The sequence below is a fragment of the Apostichopus japonicus genome, chromosome 8 (genome assembly GCF_037975245.1).
Source record: "Apostichopus japonicus isolate 1M-3 chromosome 8, ASM3797524v1, whole genome shotgun sequence".
NCBI classification, from domain to species: Eukaryota; Metazoa; Echinodermata; class Holothuroidea; order Aspidochirotida; family Stichopodidae; genus Apostichopus; species Apostichopus japonicus.
In genome coordinates, this window is record NC_092568.1 from 7,957,550 (window position 1) to 7,981,464 (window position 23,915).

The 23,915-nt window shown below is 36.1% G+C and overlaps 2 protein-coding genes across 6 annotated transcripts in view; both read left to right on the forward strand.

Moving 5' to 3' along the window:
* The window catches only part of LOC139970789 (kielin/chordin-like protein), a 43,861-nt gene extending 35,962 nt beyond the window's left edge, over positions 1–7,899 (forward strand). For all 4 annotated transcript variants that reach the window (XM_071976781.1, XM_071976782.1, XM_071976783.1 and 1 more), the window contains 5 exons: positions 235–383; positions 1,182–1,318; positions 2,163–2,328; positions 2,798–3,012; positions 3,814–7,899. In XM_071976781.1, the coding sequence (XP_071832882.1) occupies positions 235–383; positions 1,182–1,318; positions 2,163–2,328; positions 2,798–3,012; positions 3,814–3,900 (754 nt within the window). In that variant the 3' untranslated portion in view covers positions 3,901–7,899. The remainder of the gene's footprint in view (positions 1–234; positions 384–1,181; positions 1,319–2,162; positions 2,329–2,797; positions 3,013–3,813) is intronic.
* A 1,281-nt stretch (positions 7,900–9,180) lies between these two features.
* Positions 9,181–21,103, forward strand: LOC139971073 (mitochondrial amidoxime-reducing component 1-like). Of its 2 annotated transcripts, none has more exons than XM_071977247.1 (8): positions 9,181–9,435; positions 10,533–10,768; positions 13,005–13,178; positions 13,772–13,940; positions 14,745–14,885; positions 15,456–15,520; positions 16,326–16,397; positions 17,375–21,103. In XM_071977247.1, the coding sequence occupies exons 2-8, from the start codon at positions 10,542–10,544 to the stop codon at positions 17,535–17,537; spliced, it is 1,011 nt and encodes a 336-aa protein (XP_071833348.1). In that variant the 5' UTR covers positions 9,181–9,435; positions 10,533–10,541; the 3' UTR covers positions 17,538–21,103. The 2 variants fall into 2 exon arrangements, with proteins under 2 accessions (XP_071833348.1, XP_071833347.1); XM_071977246.1 differs by having other exon boundaries at positions 9,183–9,574.
* The last annotated feature ends 2,812 nt before the right edge of the window (positions 21,104–23,915 follow it).

Genomic DNA, 23,915 nt, shown 5'->3' on the forward strand with positions numbered 1-23,915 from the left:
TTGGTGTATTGTCAGTTATTAAATATGATATCGCATATTATTGTACATTAATAAAAATATAAAATTAAATACATTTCAAAGAATTCTCGGCAATGGAACAGGCTATCGAGATGGGAGCTGAACTGAGGATTGTGTTTCTTATTACTTACAGCATGTTTAGCGAATAATTTATCCAGTATCCCATCACAAAATACTGTGCCGATTGATCGAATCGCTTGTATTTCTTCCTTCCAGGCCGGAAATACCCAAGTACACTCTGTTAAACCTTAAACCTGACAGGAGCTATGTGGTGATGCTGGTGGTGCTGTTGGGCCAGGATCCCACGGACAGCATGATTCACTTACAGAGTAACAAACTGGAGGTCCATACCTCAAACTTACCAGGTATGTCATCGACTCTGCGCCAGACGGTGACGCAATTTGAACACGTTTTTTCATTTTATTCTTCTGATGCAGCAACTTGGACCATATTTGGTTTCAAAGTGCATATTATATCTGGAAGTAGGTTATACCTTAGTATTGACAGGAAGAAATATAACTTAGGGGGAAAGGGGTGGGGAGGGGAGTTTTAAGGGGGTGCGGAGGAGATGTCACAAAGTATGGTACATCTTTGATAAACAGAGTTGCAGTTTTGCACAAAGGCTTTTCATGTGTTTCATAAGCTGAAAGCTAAACTTGTCTGAGCTTCATGACTTAAAGGGTGTGAAGACTCGCGCGAAAAAGAAACCTCTTATGCAGGTAATCTGACGTAGTTTCGAATGAGGTGTAACAGAAGTGTTAGACACCACCATCGATCCCAGAAACTACAAACACAGCTTGCGTATACCGTCGGTAATTAGACACTAGTGTACAGTCAGCACATACAGCTGCGGTCAATACCCACAGCACAGTGTACATAGCAGCGATGGACATCTCATGTATAGATAAAAGATAACAAGGTATCAGGTTTCATTACTGTCTGCATTTTGTAGCGACAAGAGAAAAACTTCACTTGCAAGCAACTGAAAGTTAACTTTTTCAAAGGGCGGCACGCGGTTTTGGGCGAGTCTTCAATGCTTTTAATGTATGAATTATATCAAGAATGAGAGCTATTTTATCTAACATAGCATTTTTTTAACCATAGATATGATTACTAACAGCATCCAGTATGTTTTTTCTTCCTTCCTTAAATCTTGCCCACAGATACTTCAGTTCCAGCTCTTCCCGTGGAACTTGAGGTGTCAAAGGTCACAAGAACATCAGTGACTGTTCATTGGCAGTCACTTCCATTGCCATTAACCAAAAGCATAGCACTTTGGGTTTTGAATGTAACAAATAAGGTAAGAATGTAAAACGAGAGGTCATTTGAAATAATTGATCAAAGAAAGGAAAAGACTTTCAGAACTAAAGTTTAAATTTGGATGTAATGCTTTTTCCATTAAAGTAGAGTATAATCATACCTTTTTAGACTGTAATTGGAGGCACCATTTTATACATTAAAGTTTGATGCACAGTCAAATCTAATATCACTCTTCACATTAATGTTTGATGCAATCAACATTTTGCATGTTAAACTACAGATGATGGCAATCTTCATAAGTGACAGTGAAATGAGATGCAATCATTATCTGTTACATTAATGTGAGATGCAATCATCATCTGTTACATTAATGTGGGATGCAATCATCATCTGTTACATTAATGTGGGATGCAATCATCATTTGTTACATTAATGTGGGATGCAATCATCAGTTGTTATATTAATGGAGGATGCAATCATCATCTGTTACATTAATGTGGGATGCAATCATCATCTGTTACATTAATGTGGGATGCAATCATCATTTGTTACATTAATGTGGGATGCAATCATCAGTTGTTATATTAATGGAGGATGCAATCATCATCTGTAACATTAATGTAGGATGCAATCATCATTTGTTACATTAATGTGGGATGCAATCATCATTTGTTATATTAATGTAGGATGCAATCATCATTTCACACATTAAGTTTGAACACAGCATTCATATCTAACAGTTAATGTGAGATGCAATAATTTATTTCAGTGTCCACAAAGAGAGATGCAATCATGGTTTCTCAAATTGATGTAAGATGCAGTCAACATTTGATACATGATTAAAACATGGGCTGTAATATTTAATTTTTTTGGGTAAATCCTAGGAATCGAATGAATTAGTGTGGTCTGGGGAGATCGGTGGACCAGCTCTCACCTTCACCATAAACGAACTCAAACCAGATGTCTACTACATTCAACTCTTTGGATTGGCAGATAATGGGACGTTGGTTCTTATTTCCAAGAAGGTTCAAGTTTCGTTACTACAAAGAGGTAAATATCTTTTTCATGCTCTGAAATGAAAGGATTGTATAAGAAGAAATTAAAAAGTCCTACAATTTTTCTGAGATTTTGATTTGTTAACAAAGTAGAAAATTGGATATTACCTAAAGATGGTTGTTTGAAAAGATAGTATTTGTCAATCCTCATAATATTCCTCCCCCCTTCACTACTTTTCAGTTATTTCCCTTACCTCTTACCCCACTCCTCCCCCTACACCCCCCACCCCCACCAGCTTTTAAAATACATTGGCAAGTCCATGAAGTTGTCATCTAAACTTCTGATAATAGATAATCCATATTGCCATATTTTGGTGATTGTTTGGTTGAGGTACATCAATGTCAAACTTGTGATTTAATGCAGTATAGATCTACTTTGTAATCAACCCATTTTAATAATCTTCCAAAACATAGCAATTTGATACTTTCACATTTTTTTCCCCGTTTTTTCCCATTATTTCCAGGTCCACATCCTGGTACAATGCACAGAAAGGCAGTAAGGGCAGTGTTGGGGATCTTCTTCTTCTTGGTGATTCTGTTGATACCAGTTGTGATCTACATGTACTGTAAGGTCAAATCTCGTTATCACAATCAGTACAACGTCTACGCCCGAAGTAATACCATAAAATACAACAATGATTCGACGTACGAACATATTTATGAAGAATCTACTCCTCAGGTAAGACGAATGCACTTCCTCCCAGACACCGCTATGGTCAAGACGTTATTTTTCTTACTCAGATGAGAATTTAACTGTTAATTGTGGAAGATTTTTTCCCATCTTTGGAGTCCAAGTGATTGGTATTTGTAGACAGACGGTTAAGTTATTGGTATTTGTGTACAGACGGTTAAGTTATTTGTATTTGTGTACAGACGGTTTTCTTATTTGTACTTGTGTACAGAGGGTTAACTTATTTGTATTTGTATACAGATGGTTAACTTATTTGTTTTTGTGTACAGACCGTTAAGTTATTGGTAGTTGTGTACAGACAGTTAACTTATTTGTATTTTTGTACAGATGGTTAACTTATTTGTATTTGTGTACATACGGTTAAGTTATTGGTATTTGTGGACAGACATTTAAGTTATTGGTATTTGTGTACAGACGGTTAAGTTATTTGTATTTGTGAACAGACGGTTTTCTTATTTGTATTTGTGTACAGAGGGTTAAGTTATTTGTATTTGTGTACAGACGGTTAACTTATTTTTATTTGTGTACAGACCGTTAAGTTATTGGTAGTTGTGTACAGACAGTTAACTTATTTGTATTTTTGTACAGATGGTTAACTTATTTGTATTTGTGTACATACGGTTAAGTTATTGGTAGTTGTTTACAGACGGTTAAGTGATTGGTATTTGTGTACAGACAGTTGAGGTTGCCGATGGTTGAGGTTCCACTGGCAGAGTAGCAAAAGACATTCAAACTTTCAAATAAATGAAATATATAGCATTGAACCCTTTCTTCCCTTCTGTTGGACAGAACTTGACGGAGGTAACAGGAGGCAGCGAGGACAACCTCTTGGAGCCAATCAGAAGAGACAGTGAAGCTGGTTTACTGGAGCGATAGCCAATCAGAGATTAGAATGAGATTTGAAATACTCTACATGCCAGGGTTATTCTGAGACGCAAAGTTTCTCAATGCCTGAGGTCGGATTCAAATGCATCATCACGTGACTGAATGAGATTGTATTCTCTGCATCTTGCCTTGAAGTACTTGTTTTTAAAAATTTAGGATTCTATTTGTCTTAGAATTCCTTTGGTTTATAAATTTATATTTGCTTAAGTTATTAAATATCAAGACGAGACTCGGCTCATTTTCGTTGACAAATCAGATTTGACTTCTGGAATCAAATTTTCTGATGAAATAGAGTTTTTCTACATAGTTTCTTCTCTTCATTAACAAGCACTGTTTACTCTCACCTTGAAAATAATTAAAAAGATGGACAGAGAGGAGAAAAAAAAGTTTCACATTTCTCACAGAACTGTTGGGTTAATTACTTCTGGAAGATAATATAACTAACAGAGTAGTCACCACATTTATGTTCCTTTTTATTTTTAAACGTTAGTCTGAAGTTGTTTTTTTTTTTTTTGCATAAGTGTGGATTATGTTTCGGTTACCCTGTTATTTACCTTATGGTAAGAAATGCTTGTTAAGTTGAGGTATTTTTTTTTTTTTAGTTTAAAGATGGCCCACCAAGCTGTGACTGATAAATTGCAACTTTACTGCATTGCGTGACATGAAATGCATTGTTAAAATTAAAAGAAAAATGTACTAAATAGTTACTATGGAATCATACATTGAAAGTTCACCAAAACTTCAAGATGTATCATCTACAGCAAAAGTGCCGAGCTGAAAATGTTTGTTGTTTCATGATTTAGCTCACAAATGAAGCAAAGATAAGATTTATTGTACATCATGTGTGTATCATGTTAGCATCATGTGTGCATCATGTGTGCATCATGTGTGTATCATTTGTGTATCATGTGTGAATCATGTGTGTAGGCAATAAGTGTGGTAGGATGTCAAGAACTTAAAACAGACACACAAAGGTACTCTTTGTATGTTATGCATGTATGCGTGTATGTATCTATGTGTGTACACGTGCGTGAATGTGTTTGTGTTTATGTATGTATGTTCATATGCGTGTGTATATGTTTCTGAATTGAAAGTGTGTACCAGCAAGTGAATGTGAGTCCTCAAAATACATATCAGACTTCCTTCACTTGAATGGCAGTTTTGTAAATATTTTTTTCAGTGGTTATATTTCCTTTTGCAGAACCAAACTTTTAAGCACAGTGTCAAATACATTGCACATTTTTATATGTGGCGGCATGAAATGCCAAGTTTCTGTACTATTTATAATATTTTCTGCAATTTTTTGAAAACTGCATTTGATTTTAAACTGAATCATTGTAACAAATGAGCACAAAAACAAAACAAAAACACACTACCATATACTTATATATGTTGTACAGAATTCAAGGTGAATTGTGTTTTTGTTGGACGATCATAATCGTATTTCAATCTATCATGAAATGTGAACGCCCACCATATCAATGATGCACCTGTTACATACAGTCATTGCATGCCATTACATAACGTGTACTTACAACTGCTTTGCTTTGGAATCTCAGTTATACACTAAAACAGATGAATCGACAACGGGCCGAGACACTCGAGCAGATAGTTACCATCGTGGTCTAAGGTCACGAGCATCTCGTGTGTAAAACAAAGGTCGATGAATTTGTGTGAGTTTCATTGGATTTAGATGTAAATATAGTAAATCCACATACATTAAAATAGTTGCTATAGCAACCACTCATCCTATGCTAACAGAGTATGAAGCCATTGCCCATATGATTGGGTTAATTGGAAATCCAACAGAGAAAGATGGATCATGTGACACCCATGTTTTGACCATTTTCTTTTAAATGTTTTTTTTTTCTTAGGAACATGTAATGGGGAAGTACACGAAATGTACAAACGGTTAAATTTGTGCCAGTGACAAAAAGTAAACATTTAAAAATTGTGCTTGCTCAGAGCAGAAGAATGTTGGTGTGTAATTGTTCTTTACTCATATGTTCATACTCTGTTTCTGTGTCAGCGTGGCTCGAGAAATGTAAAATACTTCTTTCTCTGTCAGACAAAACTGGTCAATTTTAGATGCAAAGTAGATTATAGTAATGACAGGCAAAACAAAAAATTGAAACTATGTGTTCTGATTGTGACGAAGCTTGCAAGATCGTTAGCATTGATGTTGCATTATGCCAGATACTCTATTAGCAGTGTGCTGAAAAAGGAAGAAGAAATTGTTGTATTTGCTTCAACTCATAAAGTAATTTATCTAGAAATATTTCTCAACTTCAAAGTTCAGATTCCTTTCTCATATGCAAGGCATAAAAACAAACAAAAATATTTAAAAAAATACAGTAAAAATGAGAACAATATTACACAAAGGGAAAATTAAAAAGAAAGATCAATGTTTTAACAATGCTTGAAAGTAACAAACAATACTAGAAATAAAGTATGTGTGACTTATGTGATATACCTTAATTGAATGTTTTCTTTTTAGTTTAACATTTTCGAAATGAAGCATAAAATTAGATAAGTTGTTGTAATGATAATGGAAAAGAACTATATGTACAACAATGAATGTTTGGAAATCATTTTTTTATGGGCCATAGACTCAATTTTCATATTCAATGTTGTATACTTACATGAAATACATTTGAAAAAAATTAATGCAAGATTTGGAAAATACACAACAAATTGTTAGTAAAGGCATATGTCTATTAGTGGATATTAGAAGAAGAAAGAAGAGAAGTCAGATCTTCATATTGCAGGAATGGAATTTAATTTAGCATAAAAGGGTGACCTGTAATGCATGAAAGTTGGAATATTATTTTCAAATAGTCAAGAATTAAGAAGTTTCACATAAATATGTCATCAAAAATATGTCATCATAATATGTCATCATAAAACATGGTCGGGGTGAAAATTATCTTGAACTTGTGAAAGTGGAACATATTCTAAGGTTCTTAGTGAAATTTGCATCCAATTTCTATATATCGTTTGCAATATAACAGCATTTGAAATTTACACAACTTTGTGGCAAAAGTGAATTTGAAGCAAACAAGTGTGTGTGGTGTCACAGAAGCACATTGACAAATTGCTTTCATGTTTTTTTTGTCAAATTTTTCTACTTCAAATTGGGACATGTCTTACTATGAATACATATAGTCATTGCTACTTGTTGGTACATTGTGAACTCATGTCCCTGTGGGTAAAGGCGAAACCCGGCCCTATCCAATGTCAAAACAATAGAGCGGGGAAAAAAAAAACTATTTTGCTGTCGGCATGCAACTATGGCATCACACACTGTTTCCATTGTCTGGAAAACAACTTTTGCAGGAATTTCTAGCAGATTGCAGCAGGATGTTTAGCATATGTACCTCTTCCATCGGTCAAAAAGTCAAGTTTCAACATGATATGTCATTTTAAGAAAAGAATGATACACTGCAGTATTTTAATGACAGAACCTTTTAAAAAGGTAGGGAACATTTATTTGAGACATTTAAGAGTTTGATACTGTGAGCAATAGTTTTTCATGCCATGAAAGAGTTTAAAACCTCTGAATTGATTGGAAGGACATTGGTTTATGTTTGATGAAAAATTCAGAATAATGCAAATGTTATTGGAATATAAGAAATGAATCTTCCATTTAATATTTTGTTTCTCCACGATATTATTTATTCTTAAGAAGTTTGAAATGCCCTTTTAATTGAACATCTTATTTTCTTTAGAATTGCTTGTAATATTGTATTATATGTTACCATGGTTTCGTGGCTGATCATTTGAAAGTCTGGTTTAATATGTACTTCAAGTCTGCTAGAGAAATATTGGACGTTGAATTCTTCTTTTTTTTCTTTTTGCAAAAATGCTTTAATTTAAAAATTCAGTTTTAGTATATTTTGCCTTAGATATTTGTCTTAATATGAAAATTTGTTTCAAGTCTCTTTTCTTTCCTCTATTTCAACTGTACAATATAACTGAGATAAAATGAAATTAGTCTACCTGCATTTTCTATTTTCTATTTATTGAAAGAAAAAAAAGAGGTGTTAAACTTACAGCTCATTTTGTTAGTTTGCCTTAACAATAGAAACAAACCTACCCAATAAAAATTTTAAAAATTGTAAATTGGACAAAATTATAATATTTTTTCATCTACAGCCTGGCATGTTGTCAGGTAGGGATTTATGGACCAGTGAATGTAACATTGATATATTTATATATATATATATATATATATATATATATATAGATATATGTATATATATATATATATGTATATATATATATATGTATATATATATATATATATATATATATATATATAGGAATAACGCGAAAAATGTTGCATTTAGAGAAAGGCTGGATCTCAAGTGAGATAAAATAATTAATTTTGGTAAGTGATTGGAAGTAAAACAGTCAATATTTGGTTTTTGCAGAGCTTTCGAGCAAAACTAGCTCTTCTTCAGTGCATAATCACCGAAAGTGAACATACCATATATATATATATATATATATATATCTAAAATGATCACTCCATTTTGCTAATACCCATAGGCGCATCTCCGATCAATTTAATCTCAGTATGGAAGAAAAGTCATATAAAAGGCATTGAAGACTCGCCCCAAACCGCGTACAGCCATCTGAAAAAGTTAACTTTCCGTTGCTTGCAAGTGACGTTTTGTTTGTGTCGCTACAAAATGCAGACAGTACAGTAATGAAACGTGATACCTTGTTATCTTTAGCTGGACCTGAGATGTCCATCACTGTATTGTTTGTATGCTGTGCTGTGCTGTGGGTATTGACCGCAGCTGTATGTACTGACTGTACACTATAGTGTCTAATTAACGATGGTAACAAGCTGTGCGTGTGTATTTTTTGGGATCGATGGTGGTGTCTAACACTTCTGTTACACCTCATTCGAAACTAGGTCAGATTACCGGCATCAGACGTTTCCTTTTGCGCGAGTCTTCACACCCTTTAAGAAGCAGAGCCAACAAAAGCTAAAATTCAATCAGCAAGTGTAGCGAGTCTGTCCGTCCGTCTATCTATCTATAGAGGATAGATTATATACGTGGATTCAAGGTTTATAAAGCACGGGTGTTGTGGCTATGTCATTGAAGCGCATTCCTATGTATAGGGGGTCTGGGTCCTCCCCATGAAAAAAAAAGTGAAAATAAAAGTTGTCAAAAGGAGCTTTCAAGGCCATATTTAGACTGCAACGTAGAAGTTCTATAATAAGGTCTTAAGTTCTAAACACAATGTTGTGCTGATAAAATATTACATTTTTGTGTGAGGTTATCCAGCGGGTGCTCCGCCTCTGGGATGGTCTAATTCTTACTTGACTGAACGAAAAAAATCCGTACAACAAAGGTGGAGGTGACGGCCAGAGTAATGAGTTTTCATTTTGGAAAATTGCCCGAAATGCCAAAATGAATCAATGCCTCTTTCTCTATTTGTAAAGGGTGCCACCTAAAAAGCATACATGTGTCTGTTGAAATCGAGATAAGTGGTTGCATCCAGGGACTCGAGGTAGGATTCTCACGTTAGGAGACGGAATAGCGCCAAGGCCTAAAAAACATTCGCATCATTTACATTTAATGCGCCATCTTTTTACGTTGGGGCACCGCAAACAGCATTTTATCAAGTTCACTGACCTTCTCGTTATCTGGTAGGCCAAACGTTAGATCTAGGGTTATGTACGCTAGGTAGGCCTAACCTTAGAACTAACGTAACTAAGAGTAGACAGAGTAGACCTATCCAAGTACGAGTGATGTTAAACCCAAGTGTAGTGTGTTGCTCCCCTGCGAAGTGCGAGTAATACAATGCTGGTAGTTAAATACAAATGGCAGACGAACTAGCCTAAGGTAGCATACACGCCTACTAAAGCCCCAATGACTTACACACTAAGTCACAAAAGTAACGGGGTAAAGATAAAAGTTCACACTAGCTCAACGCTACCCATCACTCGATAGCTGAAGGAAAGGCCGGCACCATCAAGTTTTCATGACTGAAGATTTTTTGCTATGGGCACCTGAAGTTTTTGTAACTTGTAAACAAGCCCCTTCACTCAGTAGTAAACATATTTCATAAGCTACTCCTGGGAGGCCATAATGGGTCTAAAACTGCCTTGAGTTGACCCAATTTTTGCACCATAGTACTTCCATAATATGTTCTTCATCATGCAAGCCACAGAAAACCAGATTTTGATTGATAACATATCAAAAGCGTTATTCTCCTACTGCATTTTGGCACTCAATATCGTAAGCTTTGTTTGTTTACCACTACAAAGATAAAGACTTAGCCTCAACTAACTAGTAAAGTTTACTCATTAATCTGTTTGAACTTAAAGTTAGCTTTAATGTCAAGAAACTATCAAAGTAGGCTATGGCTGCTAAGTGCTATGGGAACCCAGATCAAAGGTCACATGGTAATTAAGGTCAAGTGTTTTACAATGAGATATTTTATGGCCAGTTTACGTCTAGATGAGTCATATAGCAGAAGAACAGGCTTTTGAAGTTTTTTTAAAACTTTATTTACTTATTTTTGCAGTCTGTTTTAAATTCAGGTGGTCTTGAATATTGTTTGACTCTGTTTCTACTTTCTCATAATTTTTTTTCTCGATTTAGGCAGTCAAAATGGCTAATGGTCTAAAGAAGGAAATTGTTCTTGGCTCAGCCATAGCAGGAGCTGTTGGAGCGTTTGGTCTCTACATGTACATGTCCAATAAAAAGCAGAAGGAATACAAAAGGGTTGCCACGGTAGCAAAATTGTATTTGCACCCTGTGAAGTCTCTTAAAGCTATCGAAGTGGACGAAGGAGAAGTGACCAGCAGGGGCTTTAAAAGCAATGGCATTTATGACAGGTGAAACAATTTTTTCTTTAAAAGCTGACTGCCTGTACAGTTGCTATCTATGATGGGGATATTTGTTATAATTCTATGATTATTGTATTTTGTTTCTATTGGCCTGTGATGCTATATAACACATAAGTCAAACTATCATCATATCAGGAGTGCAAAAACCATATTAAAATTGGTAGAGGTCAAATGAGGTCAACAGGTGGCAAAAGTCTGAAAACCTGTTCAACATGATAACTCCAAAATTAAAGTTATAATTAAACTATGAAATTTCCAATGCTATGATTTTCTTTTGGTGAACATAGTTTGGTCAAATTCAGTGCGGTTTAGTTTTGTGAAGGGGCTCTTCAAGTCTTCAACAAAACATACAGTCATCTAGGAAAGGAACTCTGCTTCAAGGAATCAATATTCTTGCTTTAACACACTCACACAGGCCTTAGCAGTTTCACCCTCTGAACTTCAAGAGATCAACAGGATATCTCCAATGGTGGAGGAGGGGGGGGGGGGTGGGGTGGCTTGAGGAGTTAACAGCTTATTTCAAATGGTCTGAAAATTGGCCATTTTCTCTATGATTTACTCTAGATGACTTTTGCTTTGGCAGTAGTGATAATATTTCACAGTGGATGGTTTGCTAGGTGGCAGAGCTGATTTGCTTGCTCAAAGTTGGTAAAAATAAATCATCCTTTTATTCATACATTTATGTGCCTATATTTCACATAGGAAGACTTTCTGGATATTGAAGCAGATTTCTGTTTACTGTAAAATCCTTACCAGTGGATTAAATGGTTGATGTCCACAAGGGAGCTGGACATCTCTGATCTTTTCTGGTTCTCACTTGAAGGCATTGAATACTCACCCCAAACCGTGTGCCGCCTCTGAAAAAAGGAAACTTTTTGTTGCTTGCAAGTGAAGTTTTCTTCTTGTTGCTACAAAATGCAGACAGTAATGTAACGTGATACGTTGTTATCTTTTATCTGAACCTGAGATCAGGGAGTTCCATAACAACTCCCTGCTGAGATGTTCGTCGCTGCTATGGACACTGTTTTGTGGGTATTGACCGTATCTGCATGTATTGACTGTACACAAGTGTTTAATTACCGACGGTAGCAAGCTGTGTGTGTATTTTCTGGGATCGATGATGGTGTCTAACACTTCTGTTACACCTCATTCGAAACTAGGTCAGATTATAGGCATCAGACGTTTCTTCGTGCGCGAGTCTTCACACCCTTTAATTCTTGGACAAATTTAACTCACTTGCTCTACATTAGTCAGATAGGTATTTGAAATTTGGAGAAAATTGTATGGGAAGGAATCACAAAGCCAACTGGTTTTCTGGGTTTGTTGCAAGCAATGGATAAAATGCTGTTTCAAATGTGATTTGAATACCTTAGAACTATTTGAATGAATCTCTTCAGCGCTTCCCCATTTGTGTGTACTCAACTAGGCAAAGTTCCAAAGACTAAAATCACAACAGTATATGGACTGTCTCACTAAATTCTGAGTACCCAAAGTGATAGTGTAATAGATCTATACAAAAGAAACCCTTCCTCCTTTCTTTTTGAAGAAGAATAATTGTTGATTGTAAACTTTGTTTATAAATCTGCAGTACCCAAAATAAGTGATAAACAACAAACTGTGGTAGTTTACAATGAGTCTTCCACAATTATTGCATTGTCTTCATCTGAAATTTATGCTATTCAAGCTGAACTTCAGAGCAGGGAACACATAATGCAAATTTCACAATACTTTTCAGTTTTGGAAGAGGGAATCAATGATAGATTCTGGAACACAAATAAATGATGTTGTTGTTCAAGGACAAATGGTGCCAAAACAATTTCTACAGTGTATGCCATGAAATGCCCCCCCCCCCTCAACCCGTACATCTGCATTGGTATAGTTTCTGGTTACCTACATCACAGAGGCCTTTAGTCCACTATTAGTAAATTTTGGTAGTAGACAATCATCATTCCACAGGCTTTTGTCCCATTTTTGAAAATATTTAGTTAATTTTATAAAAGCTAGAGAAGACATAATTTGATCTCTTGCTAGTTAGTATATATAAGCTGCCTAGAATTAATGTAAATGTGTACCCTTGCTTTAAAATATTATAAATGCCCCTGATTTCTAGTAAAAGATGTCACTTTATTTGACTTTTTCCTTCATATGTTCAACATACTTTGATTATTTGGTTTCACCTAGCCTTCATGCTTTCTCATCATTTCGCCGCTAAAATGCACTTTAGATCTTTCATGGTGGTCGATGAAGAAGATCGCGCCATCACGGCCCGTAAATGCCCCAAGATGATCTTGATCGAACCAAGCTTTGCAGAGGACGAGAAACATCTGGTTCTCAGCGTAGAAGGCAAGGAAGACCTTTACATACCGTTAGACCAACAAGGCACAAGAATTGAAAGCAGGTGAGAAACAACATGTCACAATATCTGCAAAAATTTTGTAACGTTTCTTTCAGTAGTATTAACACTTTCAAGAAAATCTTTACTCTGGATGTAGTACTTACGTGATAATGTGAAAATGACTTTCCACTGCCACTGGGAGACAAAAACGACAACTAAAAAGAAAAATTCTATGTTGCTGATTGAAAAACCTGTTTCAATAGCTGTACATTAGCCACATCGATACGTACGGTTTTCAATTTAGTATGCAAATGCTAGCTTTTTGAAATGTGGACCGAATATCTCGCTTGCAACTGCATTTTGTGAATTACATAGAGACCTGCTATCATATGGAGAGAGAGATACGTGTAATTCCAACTTGTTGTAACTTTCTAAGATGCTTACCAGAAGTTACTGTCACAGATGTCTTTAAAGGATCACTCCAAGGCACAAAATTAATTTTAATTTGTCGTAGCCCGTTACAAAGCACTTGCTAGCAGGCCAGGTTATATTTCTATATAACCCTTTAAACATCTGAGGCTCATCAATAACAGCACATTTTTGTACCGCTGACCGTACAAGGTGTATCAATGTAACTATTGTCCGTTTCTCTGCAGAGTCTGGGGTATTCCCGTATCAGGATATGACTGCGGGGAAGAGGTAGCCAAGTGGCTCTCAGACTATTTGGAGGGGACATACCGCATGGTTTTCTACAGTGAAGAGCTCCCAGCCAAGCTGTTGACAAAAGACGTCCGGTTCGGCGTACATATGAAAGACAATGAGACAGTAAGTGATAAATCGCTCATCGCCGATTATCTTTACAGTGTAAACTTTAATCGCTGCCACGTATGTTAGATGATATTGGACATCAAACAGCTTTGCTCACTACTCTGGCTATAACACTAGAAGGGTTACATTGTTGTGCTGACCCCCCCCTCCCTCCCTCCCAAGATCCCCTACCAATGCTGAGGGAAAGACCTGGTTACTGTACCAGTGCATTTACTTTGCCAAGGTACCTACACTCAGGGATGTGTCCAGGATTTCCTGAGTGCCGGGTATACTGATCGCCGTCCTGGGTGAGGGGTCTAAGGGGAAGGGGGTGTCCCCCTCCCCTTTGAGAAATTTTTCGATTTTTGAAGGTGCTCAGATGCCAAATGCTGGCACTTGTGTAGCTTTTTAATCACATACACAAGTACTAGTTTTGCTATTAAACAATTTACATTTTTAAATTTTTTTTTAGTGAAATATATTACGTACCTGGTAAAAGTTCTTAGTTTGTTTCAAAGAGATTTTACAAGGGACCGATTGAGAGCCGTAAGTAATGTTTCTCGCATGCGGAACTGATGCATTATTAGTCCGTATGATTTTGGCTTATAGGCTAGGCCCAATTTATGTTGAATATATTGTTAGGAATGTCAGGAATTTAGATGAAAATAGTGCTGGGCGGGATTCACGATTTTTAAGACAGTGCTGGGAGGTAATTTTTAGTGCTGGGCGGGGCCGCCCAGTGCCGCCCAGCGTGGGCTCATCCCTGTACACTGTAAGGCACATCTTCATGGGTTTTTTATGGTTTCTCTTTTCTCTTTGCAGTCACTGTACCAAGATTGCACGCAGTTTCTGATAATCAGCGAGGCATCTATGGAAGACCTTAACACTAGGATCGAAGAACCTGTTACAGAGAGGAACTTCAGGCCAAACATTTACGTGACTGGCTGCTCAGCGTATGCAGAGGTATGATGATATCGATATCAACGTAGATATGAATTGGACCTGTTAGGGATCTAGCTTTGTCACAAAGTTCCGTTTTGGCTATTTTTTCTCCAATCCACCTTCTCGCTTTGATCTTTAGGTGTTAGATTCCAGTAAACTACAACAGTGCAGCAGTACATTCTCTTGTCTGGTTTCACTTTCATTTCAAACATAAAATATAATAGAAATTTTTTGAAAATTTTGCATTTACTTTCTGATTAATAAACTGAAGGTCAATGTGTGAGTGTACCGGTAGATACTTTTGATTCTTTTCATGTATAGGTTTTAACATTTTATCATTTGAAATTGAAACTTGAGGATGTCAAGCCAATGATCCCGTGATTTAAGGTTTCAAATAGCATCGATAGATTTTATCAGTCAACTCTTAAAAAAGACTTTTTTTTCTGCAGGACGTAAAGATTTATACATATTTTGAGGCAAGCTAGCATCAAAACAGAAAGGCCTTATGCTTTCATACATGTATAGCTCCAGCTATTATTCTACATGCATGCTAATTTTTTATTTTTTTTCGTTTTTTTATTCCATTTGCAGGACTTTTGGAAATACGTTAAGGTCGGCGAGGAAGCAGAAATGCGGTTTACTCACTTTTGCGGCAGGTAAGACCGGAAAAAGAAAAAAAATGTTTGTAAGGTTTGTGCAGCCATCGGTACTAGATGACAGAACTGTTTTCCCCTATCGTATGTCAAGATGGTAATGATTTGATGATTTTGAGCTTTTGTTGTTGTAAGTTTGATAAGACCATCTTATAAAGGGGGCTGGGCAGGGTGAGTGCATGCCATTACATCCTGTAGACCAAATGAGTCTTGGTTTCTCTTTTATAAGTCAAATTAATCGTCCACAGGAGAAAAATTTTGGATAATATTATGTGTTATCCTTTGTTGTAATTGTCCCTGCAATTTTTACCCCTTATGCATATTGACATACATGTTTAGGAATGCTCTCAGTATACCATTCCATGTTCATGGGGTATAAAACTTATTTTTACTTTCAGATTCTGCCTGAAAGATTGCATTAATAACACCAGTCTGTGTATAATGATAAAAAATTACCTCTCAATTTATACTTTCAAGCTTATAAACTACTCAAAGCGATGTCATGCACGAAGCAATATGGTATTGTACAATATTTGGGAATAATCATTCCGCCATCAAATGTTGCATATATTTATCGATCATAGGATACCAATCATTCCAACCCCTCCCCCCCCTGCCAACCGCCCTTCTTTTGATTGATGCAGAAATTAATTGAATTAAAGAACGATCTCTTCTGTGATTAAAAAAGAATGTTGATTTGATCCAAAGGTATTTTATATATTGGCTGCTCAGTTTCATTTTTTGGAGGATTTTTATCCTTTTTTTTTTCTCTTTTGTTTGTCCTTCTTCATATTTGGAAATTCATCAGATGTAAGATGACTACTCTTAACCATGAGACTGGTTCATTCATCTCGCTGGATCCCCTGAAGACACTCAAGGAGTGAGTCTTATGTACTATTATGGGCCCGTATTTACACCCTGGTTTCAAATCCACCTAATAATTGGGGTAGGGTTGCCATGTCTTCCCATACATGTCCATCTTACTTAGTTCTTACCTGAATGTCTGGTTGGATGTACTAAACTTTGAAGTCTGGTTACTCTTTTAGATGCTGGTTGTGCTTCATAACAGTGTTTCCCTGCCAACTAAATTCACTTATGCAGTGATCTATACAAACATGGTTTAACCTCAAACATGGCATAGCTATGATTGGTCTTGGGATGACTAGTTCCCTCCCCCCTCCCCACCCCCCCATCTAAATATACTATACTTTACTGTACTATCCACCTATATATGGTACTACACTGTACTATTCTGTATATATACTAAACTGTTCTATTCTGTACTTATCCTATACTGTATTAAACTATACTATTTCTATCATAGCTCCCAAACATGCAGAACTAACAAGGAGTGATTTCGGTAGCGCATTACAGACTTATTACGTGGATCTGAAGGAGTTGAAAACAATTTTATGAAAGCAAATTCGAAGTTATGTTCTTGTGCAATTTCATTTTTTTGCGGGTTTTTCAGAGGCTTGCTCTGGTCAGCGGGTCTGGGTGTCAAAATGTGGTGATAATAAAATAAGTGAAATGAGGGTAACTTGGGAGCTCTGTTCTTAACTGTACTAACTATCCTAATACTATCCTATCCTTTTCTATTCTACACAGTACCATACTTTGACATATGTCATGCACACCACACAAATATGTTTGTACATTATAGTACCCAATATGTGGCTTTAGAAATTTCTATGCTGACATATTATGTTACACTTCATCAGACTGTAGTACACCAAACTACTCTCAGTGTACAGCAATATACTTTACCCTACTGTACTGTACCCTCCCAATACCCTGTACGGAACTGAACAAAACTGTAAATGTCAAACACATTCCTAAACTCACTCAACTCTGCAGATACCGTCAGTGTTACAGTTTCGTCGAGGACCGCAAGAGTTACGCTACCAGTCCAATCTTTGGTACGAATCTCAACCTGGAGAACAAGGGTGTGGTCAGAGTGGGAGATGAGGTCTTTGCCACGTACCAGTACCAGGAACATGCCGGAAACAAGTTGAATTGAGACACGTAACAGATCATGCTATAACGATAACGATCATACAGGGTAATGAAAAGTATTGGAACAATTTTACATCAATGCAAATTTTGTTCTCATCTACAAGATATCTTTATTGGGATATAATCAAATGCTATTTGCTTCAGGTACTACTGTAGACTTTCACAAACATAATCTATTGCTTAATCTATACAAACATTTCACTTTTGCAGAAAGTTGAAATATATCTGTATACTGATTGTGACATATTTCATTGGGTTTGGTTGGCATGAGGGCTGCCGATTTTGATCCCCGAGCCGGTAGCAATTTATGCCGCTGTCGGCCCCTGCATTATGAGTATGTAATTCAGTAAACAAAGAAACCAATCATAGGCATACTCAACAAACTTGGCTAACAAACGAAGAAGTTCCATGAATGTTTGAAGTATGTAGGTCTAACACAAGTATTCATACTGATATACAAGTATTCATACTGATATAGGCCTACAAGTGGTCATACTGGTAGTCATACTGATATACAAGTATTCATACTGATATATAAGTATTCATACTGATATATAAGTATTCACACTGATATAAAAGTGTTCATACTGATATAGGCCTACAAGTGGTCATATTGGTAGTCATACTGATATACAAGTATTCATACTGATATAAAAGTGTTCATACTGATATAGGTCTACAAGTGGTCATACTGGTAGTCATACTGATACACAAGTATTCATACTGATATACAAGTGTTCATACTGATATAGGCCTACAAGTGGTCATACTGGTAGTCATACTGATACACAAGTATTCATACTGATATACAAGTATTCATACTGATATAGGCCTACAAGTGGTCATACTGGTAGTCATACTGATATACAAGTATTCACACTGATATATAAGTATTCATACTGATATAGGCCTACAAGTGGTCATACTGGTAGTCATACTGATATACAAGTATTCATACTGATATATAAGTATTCATACTGATATACAAGTGGTCATATTGATGTACAAGTTTTATAGGTACCTGTAAACTAGCCATGGGAATCCAAAAGTACTAACTATAACAAAAGGAAAAATATTATGGAAACTGGACAAACTTAGTTCAAAGACTGCTACAAGTTTAATACTTTAATGGATGCCAGTGTGTGACATGTAAACACAACCAACACAGTTGGTGCCTTACTATGAAGTCCCAGGAATGCTTTCTGTATAAACACCACATACCTTAAAAGGTCAACATGTATTGTCCCCAAATTTTAGCATGCTAAGATTTGCTAGATGTTTCCAAAAGTACTTTTGTGGATTGAGTGTTGATGGTGTGGGTAACTTTTCTTAGAGTGGCAGTAAAATGCTTGTTGAATTGTGTGTTGATGAGTGTGGGTAACTCTTCTTAGAGTGGTTGTAAAATGCTTGTGGAGTGTATGTTGATGAGTGTGGGTAACTATTCTTAGAGTGGCAGTAAAATGCTTGTGGAGTGTGTGTTGATGAGTGTGGGTAACTACTCTTAGAGTGGCAGTAAAGTGCTTGTTGAATTGTGTGTTGATGAGTGTGGGTAACTACTCTAAGAGTGGCAGTAAAGTGCTTGTTGAATTGTGTGTTCAGTTGATGAGTGTGGGTAACTACTCTTAGAGCGGACGTAAAGTGCTTGTTGAATTGTGTGTTCAGTTGATGAGTGTGGGTAACTATTCTTAGAGTGGCAGTAAAGTGCTTGTTGATTGTGTGTTGATGAGTGTTGGTAACTACTCTAGGAGTGCCAGTAAAGTGTTTGTTTAATTGTGAGCACCGTTGACCACTATCCTGGGGGTCAAACTGGTGACCTAAAAGTTATGTAATTTTAAAAACGTTTATTCTGTTTACCTTATCGCAGCCTTAACTATTGCCTTTTCATTTTTGTATGACTATTGTAACAGAAAAGAAAATGAATTAAATGATATTGATGTAAGTATTTATTTGGTATTTGAGTCAAAAGATTCTGGTGGGCATTACAGTTAATATTGATGTGTATTATTACTGCTATGATTTATATCATAACAAGAACCAAGATTTGAAAGGATAAAAATGTCTATAAGTAAAAGATGAAGTGAAGTTTTGTTTTAGAACACATTAATGGAAGGAACCTAATGCCTTCTGTATAAATACAACATGGTAGCTATACCAAGTGCCTTCCCATTAAATTTAATATGAACATGGTAACAAGGAAATAAAATATATTTATGTATATAAATATTTGGATCAAACCAAACATTTGGCATTTTGATTACTAATATTACTATATAATGCTGCTATTCTTGTAGCATATAATTCACTTCTATTATGTATATGATATAGGGACCAAACTTGGTAGATTTAAAAAAACAAATTCTTGAATTACAAGACTATTGACGTATTGTTTTATTCCGCTCAAGAGTACTTTGAGAGGATGCAAAATAGTTATTTAGGATGGATGGTTTACCCTGACAGTCATCCTCCACTTGGTGCAAATTATTTGGAAACAAATGCATGCTGGTGGTGACAAGGAACTTATACAGTTCTTTAAATCTGAAAACCTTGTAACTGTGATAATTTCATACTTAGTTTGTTGGAGACCTTTGTGAGTACAAGAAACATATTGTAATGTTGTGAGGGTAAAATGTCGTTTCATTTGAGGTCAACAGAGGTCAAGTCCCAAATGTTCCAAAAGCTAAGCTTGAATGAACTTCATACCCACTATGTGGATCTAGGGTGATGACAAGAACCCTATCACTTTTGTGGTGAGCAAAGGTCATCATCAAGTCTGAAAGCTTTTTACTAAGTTTTTACTAATTCATGTGCTAATTGCATATTGTTAATCAAAATTAACAAACCATACTTGATATTTGTAGGAACAATCACTGAGGCTGCTGGTTCACAGGTTTACTAATTCATGTGCTAATTGGATATTGGTAACCAAACTTTACAAACCGTACTTGATATGTAGGAACAATCACTGAGACTGCTGGTTCTCAGGTTTACTAATTCATGTGCTAATTGGATATTGTTAACCAAAGTTTACAAACTGTACTTGATATGTAGGAACAGTCACTGAGGCTGCTGGTTCACAGGTTTACTAATTCATGTGCTAATTGGATATTGTTAATCAAAGTTTACAAACCATACTTGATATGTACAAACAATCACTGAGACTGCTGGTTCTCAAGTTTACTAATTCATGTGCTAATTGGATATTGGTAATCAAACTTTACAAACCGTACTTGATATGTAGGAACAATCACTGAGACTGCTGTTTCTCAGGTTTACCAATGTGTGTGCTGATTTATTGGATATTGTTAATCATACTTTACAAATCATATTTATTATATCTGAAATTATTAATATAAGATAGACTTACTCAGCAAAATTATACAAATCATCATGAAATATAAAATGGAAAAGTAGTTATGTTTATTTATGTTTTCATTATGAGATGTGGGAGAGTTGAAAAGCTTGAATTTATTTGATCGATATATCTTCCGTTATTGCTTGTTTTGATTTTTGGCAGAATTGGAATTCTTTTATTTCTCTCCCTACTCACTACCCATTCCCCAACCCCACCCCTATTCTCGGAAAGCTCAAGGTCAGCAAAGTGCTATAACAGTATGCGAAACTGCTCGCTTGTCAAATTCATTGTGTGTGTTTGTTTTATCAAGTGATGTGTAAGGTACCATATCTGTGTGTGTAGAGATGCTGTCATGATAAGTGATTAAGCATTATTTTGATCATAAGACTATACATTTAAAGGCATTGAAGACTCGCCCCAAACTGTGTGCCATGCTCTGAAAAGTTAACTTTCCATTGCTTGCAAGTGAAGTTTTCTTCTTGTCGCTACAAAATACAGACAGTAATGAAACGGGATACCTTGTTATCTTTTATCTAGACCTGAGATGTCCACCTTGCTATGTACACTGTGTTGTGGGTATTGACCGTAGTTGTATGTATTGACTGTACACTAGTGTCTAATTACCGACGGTAGCAAGCTGCATGTGTATTTTCTGGGATCGATGGTGGTGTCTAACACTTTTGTTACACCTCATTCGAAACTAGGTCAGATTACCGGCATGAGACGTTTCTTTGTGCACGAGTCTTCACACCCTTTAATACTGCCAATGCACCTTCCTTTGTTTGTAGGAACATGCTTACATTTACACTTGTGTATTCCATATCCATTTTTATGATCAGCCAGGAATATGGATCTAAATTGGTTCCAGCTTTGTGTTCATTGGGGAAATAACAACCCTACTGTCTCCCAGGCTCTTCTTGATCCATGACTCCTTGGAGTTAACTTTGGTTAGTGATCTGGAATATGAAAGGTTAAACAACCTTGTGATTTTGTGATCAATTCAAGTTCAGCAATGCCATTATAGAATAAAGAGGAGTATGGTATTCTGGCTGTATCCACTTTGACAACTTAGTTGGTACATTAATTGCTTTTATTCCATGGTAGAATTCAGTTCCATGTTTTGTTTCACCAAACTAGAATTGTTCGTGTGTAAAGGAAACAGTCCTTGGGTCTTGATTGATTTCACAGATGAACGGATGAACTGCAACCCACATTCACACACAACTTACAGTGGCATACAGTCAGGGTGATTTTTCTTTAGCTTTCAGGGCCTAACAGACTTACAAACATCACTACAGAGGGGGGAGGGCTGGGGGACTGGGGGAGGGAAAATGTGGGGTTGGTGCGAATGGCTTTAAAGTATAATCAGGCTCAATTTTAAGTATATCACTCCTGCATGCTAGCTCATGGAGAACAGTTTTTTTTCCAGTTGAATACTTGCAAGTGTGTATATTTCGGAGCAGATATATATATTTATATATAGATAGATATATATATATATATTTTCATGTATATATATATATTCATGTATATATATATACATGCATATATATATTTATTTATATATAGAGATATATATATATACATGAATATATATATATATATATTCATGTATAGATATATATATACATGAATATATATATATATACATGAATATATATATATACATGAATATATATATTTGGGGGGGTGGGGGCTGTTGTTGAAAGAGGAGGCAGCATGACATGGGATTTTGAGGTAATGGTATAAATGAAATCAATAACACATGTACGCAAACAGCAGGGTCAGCCGTGTTACTGAAAGCTGATATCTTTCCGAAAATGCTGAGGGGAGACATGTAAGCACCCTCCACTCACCCAAAAAGCTATGATATTTATATTTTAAACCTATAACACTGCATGATATTTGAATAAAATTTTCCCTCGAATAATTTTCCTTTTCGTACACCTGAGCCATACACCTCATAACGAGGAGGAAGTTGCAGTAATTTATAACAAATTAAGGTAGTCTTTCTCTTGGAGTCACGGAGGTGGTCGATTAGGTTTGGGAGGGAGGGGGGTACGTTGGGGAACGGTCAAGGGCTTGTTTGTGTTGATCAAACTCCATTCGTAAATCAGAGCAACTAATTGACCCCAAATAGTGTGGGGAAGGGGGGGGGGTGAAAAATGAGCCTGAAGGGTATGTCTCCCTTTGAAGCATCAAGATTTATGAAGAAATACTAGTAAGCGTGTGTATGTTAACTTTGATAGAACTATGTGTGTGTTGCCGTAGTTATTCACCTAGCCCCTAATGCTGCGACATCAGTTGCAATATATACCCTTGTAGTGAACTCATCGACGGCTTGTAGGCCTAGTACGACTCTGGTAATAAATTTGAGCAAAACATGCATTTGCAGCTCCATAGATATATTCCGTCATATAGCTCCTAGGCTGTGAAGATGTCTCTTGAGGGAATGACAATATGACATGACATATTGACCAATGATGATCATGACTACTAAGATCATGGTTTATCGACATTGGGCCGTCGATATCTTGATTGGTCTGGCTGTTGCACATCAACGTGTTGTCGTTCACTGTAAACAACGTAGTAATGGGGACAACGGCGTTCCTAAGAAAATGGTTGCAATTCGAATCTCTGCGCCGTTCAACCTTGAAAAGAAGCAATTTCATTGGCGAGTAGACGGGTCACATTTCATTCATTGTGTGTGTTATACATATGGAAGCCCTGGAAGAACATTTGCTTTTGGTTTGTTTTTGTCTACTTTTAAGTTTCATAAAATCAACTTTGGTGCCTTAAATATTCTATTTCAAGCCTTAAATAGTTACAATAATTGCTTTGACTTTAAATAAACACTTTCAAATACTTAACCATCCATATTCATTTCTTAACTATCCACTCAAATTTCCTTCAATATTCACATTGACTTCTTATTAAAATAAAATATCCACACGAACTTCATGGGGTATCCATTTATTTATTATTATTATTATTATTTTGCTTACATCTAATGAAAATGTCTTAATAATA